At 40.9% G+C, this 7,642-nt stretch overlaps 2 protein-coding genes across 4 annotated transcripts; one reads left to right on the top strand and one right to left on the bottom strand.

The window, feature by feature from the left end:
* Nucleotides 1–68: 68 nt before the first annotated feature.
* armc1l (armadillo repeat containing 1, like) lies at nucleotides 69–2,519 on the bottom strand. Of its 3 annotated transcripts, none has more exons than XM_063901949.1 (7): nucleotides 2,427–2,519; nucleotides 1,816–1,996; nucleotides 1,596–1,687; nucleotides 1,194–1,377; nucleotides 993–1,109; nucleotides 825–899; nucleotides 69–695 (listed from the first exon to the last, which is right to left on the bottom strand). In XM_063901949.1, exons 2-7 carry the CDS (start codon nucleotides 1,966–1,968, stop codon nucleotides 501–503), a joined length of 816 nt encoding a protein of 271 aa, XP_063758019.1. In that variant the 5' UTR covers nucleotides 1,969–1,996; nucleotides 2,427–2,519; the 3' UTR covers nucleotides 69–500. The 3 variants fall into 3 exon arrangements, with proteins under 3 accessions (XP_063758019.1, XP_063758020.1, XP_063758021.1); XM_063901950.1 differs by having other exon boundaries at nucleotides 1,816–2,002; nucleotides 2,427–2,483; XM_063901951.1 differs by lacking the exon at nucleotides 2,427–2,519 and adding an exon at nucleotides 2,111–2,264.
* Nucleotides 2,520–2,591: 72 nt separating this feature from the next.
* mtfr2 (mitochondrial fission regulator 2) lies at nucleotides 2,592–7,336 on the top strand. Its single transcript, XM_063901572.1, has 8 exons — nucleotides 2,592–2,748; nucleotides 3,662–3,844; nucleotides 3,972–4,076; nucleotides 4,601–4,725; nucleotides 4,929–5,137; nucleotides 5,758–6,046; nucleotides 6,537–6,720; nucleotides 6,801–7,336. The coding sequence occupies exons 2-8, from the start codon at nucleotides 3,773–3,775 to the stop codon at nucleotides 6,843–6,845; spliced, it is 1,029 nt and encodes a 342-aa protein (XP_063757642.1). The 5' UTR covers nucleotides 2,592–2,748; nucleotides 3,662–3,772; the 3' UTR covers nucleotides 6,846–7,336.
* The last annotated feature ends 306 nt before the right edge of the window (nucleotides 7,337–7,642 follow it).

The raw sequence follows: 7,642 nt of genomic DNA, 5'->3' as shown, positions 1-7,642 counted from the left end.
GATGTGGGATTGCGATGCCTTTTTGGTGCAAAATACAGAAGAAAAGAAATGGTGCAGTGAACAAAAAAAACATGTAGCAGATTTATTTCAGCACAAACCAAAATAACTACCAACAGTTTTACAGAAAATACTTTTCCATCGAAGTAGAAACAGCCTTTAAACTTGTTTTTCTTACATGTAGAGAAAAGGGAAGAATAAGAAAATATTTACACTTTATGAAATTAGTGGATAGAAATCAGCATATGAAAGTCCAAAAACAAAATATACTTTCAAGTGTGTGATCCTCTATTCAACTAGTTAACCATAAGAGCTTAAGCACATCTGGGTCATTTCTAGTTTTCCACAACAAATGATGAAGTCCACACACACAAAGCCAGGATGTTAGCCAGTGTGCTAACTTCCAGTAAGGTCCATTCTAGTTATATACACAGCAGTTGTAGTCCAGCCATTTTAGCACAACTCTGTGCCACTGGAACTCTGGGATTTAAACTGCAGCAGTATCACCAGTAGAACGTTTTGGTGAGGAAACCGGCAGCAGCGTTGAGCCAGCTTCCACTGGAATCTTCCTTAGCTGTGGTGCGGGAAATAGCTCGGTCCTTCTCCTTCTCTGGGCTCTCCTCTTCTTCTGGGAGGTAGTCTGGTATAGCTGCGTTTTTCTGGACTTCCACTCCACATGAGTTCAGAGAGACCAAGACCTGTAGATTAAAAATGATTTTAGAGGAGAGAAGTTAAGAAAACTGTGTGAACTCAAAACAATTCAGGTGTATTCTCTGGATACTTGAAAGCCTTCAATACAAGATGTGGACTCTAGCACCACCACTCACCTCTTCCCCCGCCTCATTCTTCACCACCTGCTGGGCCGACATCACCTTAGTGGCTGCAATGGCTGATGCCAAACTCTGTAAAATAAGAAAAATCAGGCGATTAAACATATTTCAACAGGCTGGTTTCTTCCTCAGCAGCCCCTGACAGTGAATGTGTCAGTGCGTTACCTCAGTGGGCAGGTCTGAACGGATGCGGACGGTACATCTCTTGGAAGCCATCTGGAAGGTGAAGCTGATCACTCCTCTGACCTTCAAAAGAGCCTCCTCACACAAGCTCCGCTGGTCCTTGAAAAGAGACAAAGTGTTAGTTGCTGGAGATGATAATAAAAGTCATTGCCATGCATGGAGTGTGTCGGTCCGCCTACTCACAGTGCTGTCCAGGCCCTTGATGTGCAGAGTGACAGACTTGGCCTTCTTTTGAGAGGAGTTGATAAAGAACTGGGGCTTCTTTCTCCTCTCTCTCTCGGGTGTGCGGGGGGTAGGTTTTGCAGGTGCATTCAGAATACCATACACCTCCTGGGCCAAGGATGTGATGTCAACAGACAGGCCGTGCCTAAAAAAAGAAATACATTTAATGTAACCTCTGAATCGCCCCAACAATTCTGATTCTACATTTAAGGAGATATTTATTAGGCTTTCCCATTCACTACTAATGTTTACGTACACTCTGTTGTTAACATAATATAGTACAACAAAACACCATTAGGAATCTGAGAACAATCTCAAAAAACACCAGTGTACAGGAGTTGGTCAAAACAAACAATCCCTCACCTTACAATTACATCTTCCAAGCTCACCATCATACCCAGTTCATTTTTCATGGTGGGGATGTTAGGAGACAACTCAGCCAAGTATCGCAGGGTCTGAGGACAAAGACAAAAAGTAATAAGAAATGCACCACATATGCATATAACAGGGGATGGTCCTAATGTGTATTCGGCAGGAAGATAGTACAACCCCGAGCAGCACCAGTCCAGCATCGTTCACCCACCTGAAGAGTTGCAAATAGCACGTCTGTGTTCTGGTGGTCCAGGAAGAGAACCAACCCGGGAAGACAGCCCTGATCCTGGACGATCACCTCTCGGTTCTGGGGTTCAGATGCCAGGTCCCGCAGCTGACTCACCACCGAAAGTGCATCCATCATTTTTATTAACTTCGGTTAGCTACCAGATCTGAAACTGATAATATAAAGTAATGTGTTTTACCGTTAGCATGATGCGGACAAACTGTTTTGAGTGTGGCGAACGTTGTACTTATGCCTAGTTGTAAAACAGAACAAATATTACGGTAAAGTAGGTCAACGTTGCCGTTACTATTGTATGATTTCAGGTTGGGTTCTAAAGGTACGCAGCTACGTTATAAACCGTTCCTCAAGCTTGTCCTGTCGGGTCAACGTGCTAGCGAACGTTGTGGCTAACTAAATAAGCTAAAGTTAGCAACTTTTGACACGGGAAGAAGCTGCAGAACTTAACAAAAACACATTAATTTGTTTATTTTCACAGCTTGAACACAAAAGTATGCGGCGCATCAACAAATTATAATATAAGCGTCGTGGTAGTGAAATATATTTAATTAAACTAGGTTTGTGTGTTGTTTTCTTACCAAGAAGAGAAAGACGCTCGTGCACAAAAATACAAATTTGGTTTCGCGACATGCAATTGGTCGAGCAGCCGTGGCGACTGCTTTACGATCGACTGCTCCTATTGGCTCCTTATACTAGTTCTGTATTTCTAGCCAATCACAGCAGGTTTTGCTACTGCAGCTTTATTTGACTTCACAGACTCGCTGCTTGGAGAATCGTGAGCTGGGAGAAATCCGCACGTTCTTATTGTTTTATCTGCAGTTACAGTTTATATATAAGTTTACATTTAAGATGTTGGCCAAATGTAACTCCTAGTGCATATTTTGTCAAGAAACCTCCACGGTAAGTAGAGCTATAGATTCGCTTATACCGCATGTTTCCTGGTATCGCAGTTTACTTTTGAGCCAGGCAGCCTCTTTACCCTTTTCCGTGGGACACTGAGTGCTGCCTGCGCAGGGAACCTGCACTTTCCTCACCAGGGAAGGTTACTCTGTAGCGGTTAAAACAAAAAATTCAACCTGAACCCGCTGTGCTGATCCAATGCTACTTCATGCATGGATCTCAGAGCCGAGTCAGCATCCAACGGACCGGAGGGACGCTATGGTCTCCCGGAGCATCAGTGTGTGATTTCACCAGGGACACAAACAGCTGCATTGATAATGGACTATAGAGGTTACTGGATTAAAGTTTGATAGGTACTTGACAAAGAAATAGGTTTTTAGTTGGATTGGTCGCCTCTAGCTGTAGAAATAAAGGGAAACCCACAATGGGTGTTTCCTGTGTTTGTGTCTGTTTCCTTATGTACCTAGTTAGAGGTGTAAGTGGGAGGTTAAAAGACTAGTCCCACAACTTAATTCATCATTCACATGAAGTTAAGAACTGTTTTGATCTGCGCTGTGTATATAGTATCATTTTAAAACATAAGAATGAAATAGAAAACGTAAACAGAAGTTAAATAAACTGAAGAATAAAAATGATCAATGGAGGCTATTAGATCATTTCTTTGACCAACAGAAAGCCAGAGGACCTCTCTAAGAGCTGGACTGATGTAGTCTGCGTTATTGGTCTGTAAAGATGTACAGCAGCATTCTGAGTCAGCTGCGCCTGTCTCATCACATTAGGGACCCTGTAAAAGAAACACAACATCAGCCAAACCTACTAAAGCAAGTTCTCTTGAGTCAGGCTGAGATGGGAACACACTCTTCAATTATTGCATTTTTATACCCTGAATGCTGTATGTTTTGTTTTGTTTCAGGTGTAAAGTATGTGACTTAGTGGCATCCATTCTGGGTTGGCCTCTCAACAAGTTAGTCAGCAGAAAGAGGAGCTTTGCAGTCATCAGCTGGTGCATCAAAAAGTCCTTCCAATGTCTTTAGTCGAGGATATTGTGCATTTGATGCATGCCGTCTTGGAGTATTTTGGAGTGCCTCCAGACATGGTGAGTGCACAAACGCTTTTGTTACTTAGTAGTTGTATGGTGCCAGGTATCACATTTAGTGTTAATTTAATTCTAAAAGCAACTAAGTAAGTGAGCTTTGTGTGGTTGTGTGTCTTCTTTCTTGCAGCTTGTTCCTGTGTGGGACAGTCAGCTGTGTGGTCAGTACCGCAGCATTGTGCGGATGATTGGGACAAACCTCCCTCTGACCCCTTCACCACGCATTCACTTTCAGGTACTGTACCACTTGTGTATATGGAAGATTATCTAAAATAATACATTTGTCTTAACCTCATCAATTCAGCACAGCCAGGTGTAACTAGGGCCAAATGCTGAGCTTAATTTGACAGTAAAGCACCTTCCTTGGTTCTCCTTTTCGGTTTTTACATTCTGCCATTGTTACCATGAGGCCTTAAAATCATTTGTAGGAAAAAAAATTGAGGCCTTGATTCTTGACATACATAGGCAGGGGTCATAGAGGGTGCTTGAATTAATTTCCATGAATAGAAAGTTCATGAAAATGTAACGTTAATAAAAATGCTATTTTCTGCTGTCTAAAAACTCTGTGTTGAAACGGTAAATTATTTGTGTCTCAAGTTATGTCATGATGGGTCCTTGAATAAGTACGAACAAGGCGTGGGAACCCTGTTCAGCGTAATGGTGTTCACATTTTGACTAACCTCTAGTGTTTTCTCGGATATTTTTCTTATAAAGGCAAGGTCACAGTGTAATTTATCAATGTCCATATTTGGTCCCCAGGTCCCTCTGCTTTCCTATAGGCCGCACGGTTATGTCGACATGACTTTGGAGACAAAGTCCATCCCCTCGTTCGCTGACGTCCTCTGGGTGTTTGAGGATGAGGGGGAGAGTTTTGCCAAGACCAGGTAAGGACACAAATGGACACAAACACGTCTCAAAATTATTTGGTGTTCCTTGAAGTGTTAACAGCATCTTGAAAACTGCCTACATCTAATTTTGTCAAAAAATTTATGGAATTTTGCATTTCTCAGCTTTAAAACACACATTTGGATTTGTTTATTTTGAGTGGAAGCATGGTAAATGTTACACTGATGTATTATCTCCATAGGAACCATTTACCTCCGAAGAAGCAAAGTACTGTACATCGGGACGTGTTGAGATACCCGGAACCGCTCCAGATTAAAGCCCAGAGAGGAGGTTGCCCTGTGAGGCAGACCAACGATCCAGACGCCCTGAAGAAGATCACAGCGCTGGAGAGTCAGCTGCTCAAACTCCAAGCTCAGATAGCCATGATCGTTACAGCCACTCCAGCCTCAGGTGCGCACTCTTTGTACCTTTTTGTTTTCACCAAACACCACAGGGTGTGCTGTGGTGGAAAAAGTACTAAGATAAGTAAAAGTAATAATAGGAGAGTCCAAAAATATGAAATCGTATGTAAAAAGGTCTGGGTTCAAAATGTTTCTTAGGTAAAAGTAGAGAGGTTATTTTAGCTAAATATAATTAAAGTATCAAATATAAGAACTCATTATGCCAATGATTCTCTTAAAGTTTGTGTATTTTAATATAATATTCAGTTTTTATCATAATTAATACATATAGAGTTTATGGAGTTAAGAGCTTTTTTATTCTGTAATTTGTCAATGTGGAGCAACATTTGTGCTAGTAGATTAGTGGTATATATGTTATTTATATAAATACATCATATAAACACGTATTTTTATTTCTTTAATTATCTGGAAATGCTGCAAAAAACCTACAATATTGCCTCTGAGATGTAAAGCAGTAGACGTATAAAGTGGCAAAAATGTAAATAATAAAGTACAGTAAAAGTACCTCAAAAGGATACTTAAGTATCGTACTTGAGTTTATGTACTTGTTAAATTCCACCACTGTCGGCCTGTGAATAACATACTTGTGTTATTTCAAATTGTGTTAAGTTCTGTCTGAGACCCAGGGCACGCCTTTGATGTCACCACCACCGCTCACTTCCACGCCTCGCTGCGCTGCTCCTCCTCCTCCACCACCACCCCCACCGCCACCTCCCCGCTGCCCTGGCTCCTCTACTGAGTCCTCCTCTGTCGTAGAGCTGATCCGCCGGCGCAAGAACAACGACAGAAACCTCGACAATGGTCCACTCAAGCTCCAGGACTCAGACGTTAAAGGAATGCCATCCATGCTGGATGTCCTCAAGGACCTAACTCAAGTCAAACTGCGCTCGGTCAATAGGTGAGCAGTCAAAGCCCTTAAAACCACTAGCACTAAAATCATGTTTATACTAATACACCGCTTTATACTGTACAACATACACATTTTTACCTTACCTGCTCATGCTTTTATAAATATCTTTATTCTATTTTCTAATTTAGTTGGACATACTTTTAACTTCTTATATTTATTTTATCTTTTATTGCACATTTTTACTTTTAACTTCCTATGTTTGTATTAATATTTGTATTAAAAAAACCCTGTTAGTTTCATTCTAAAATAGAACAACTTCAATTTATTTTCTCCAGGATAAATACATTTTTTGGATTCTGATTGTTGATTTAACCTGAATTTGGATGTCTCATATTACAGTTATATCCGACAATAAGTGATGGTTTATGTTCTCAGTTTGCAGAATGTTCTCAGAAAGAATCCAACATTTATTGTCTCTGAGCCATTTTGGATTTTTTTCCCCTGTCTAACGAAAACATTCCCCCTCTGTCCTTCGTAGATCACCGGGGGGCACTCCAGTCAGAAAGCGGCGCAGTAAGGGAGGCCCAGCTTTGCTCAGCGACCCAGCGGCTCTTATCGCTGAAGCGCTGAAGAGAAAGTTCGCCCAGCATCACCGCAACGACTCCTCCGACAAAGAGAACTCACTGGAACTCTCGCCGTTCGGCAGCCCAGAAATACCCAAGGTTAGTTTCCCATGGATGCACTCCTCACACTCCTACACACCTCTGTCTGCAGTTGTAGTAATCCATTGCCTCTGTTTCAGATTCCTGTCCATATCAGACGCAGCCAGGGGCGCCTCCACCTCTAATCCGGCTGTTCTGACCCCAGAATGTCCGACACCCCGTTCGACAATTTTAGCTCCCACAGATGTGCCTCTCAAATGGATTGCAGCTACGGATTTACATTTTGTTTTTATTGTGTTTGTCTAAAATATTGTTCTTGTAGGAGTCTTTATCTCACAATGAACTTGTTTGTGTTATGTATGTCTTTGTTGGGAAGCTTGAATGTATATTTGTGTTACAGCAATCGCTGTGAAGGGTTTTGTTACAGCTTTGCTTTTGTACAGTTGAGTGTTATGTTTTCAGTGTTATTCATACAGTATTTGTATGATATCTTTTTAAATAAAATAATGTGTCTGGGCAGGAATGCACCGCTGCTTTTAGCACCCTGCTTTAATGTAAGGATTTTTATAGTTCCTGTGTTAAACAAGTGAAATGAATAACGGGGCACTGAGATTCACCAGCTCTATTCTATGCAAGTGCTGTTTAATGTTTATAATAAAGTTTTTAAGTGCACTGATTCATTTTTGTCGTTCTCATGTGTCCAAATATTTTGGTTTGTATGTCTAAATCCAGTTTCAGTTCGCTTTAAATCACACTGCAACAAAGATTGCAGTCATTCTTGTGCATGTGATGTCATTTACTTAAGGTATTTAGTACTGTGTTTATAACAGACTGACTTTCTTAGTTACTTTTATTTTATTTTGAAGTTATTTGTTAAGGACAACAAGAATTTTGCTTACATATTTACTTTACTTTTTTACATTTACAAACAAGTAATATCATTGTAAGTGGTTGTGTATCAGTAAAACTCCTAAGTGTGTTT

This window comes from Eleginops maclovinus, chromosome 15 (genome assembly GCF_036324505.1).
Source record: "Eleginops maclovinus isolate JMC-PN-2008 ecotype Puerto Natales chromosome 15, JC_Emac_rtc_rv5, whole genome shotgun sequence".
Lineage (NCBI taxonomy): Eukaryota > Metazoa > Chordata > Actinopteri > Perciformes > Eleginopidae > Eleginops > Eleginops maclovinus.
Note: the sequence above shows the minus strand (reverse complement) of the source record. Positions and strands in the feature narration are given on the sequence as shown.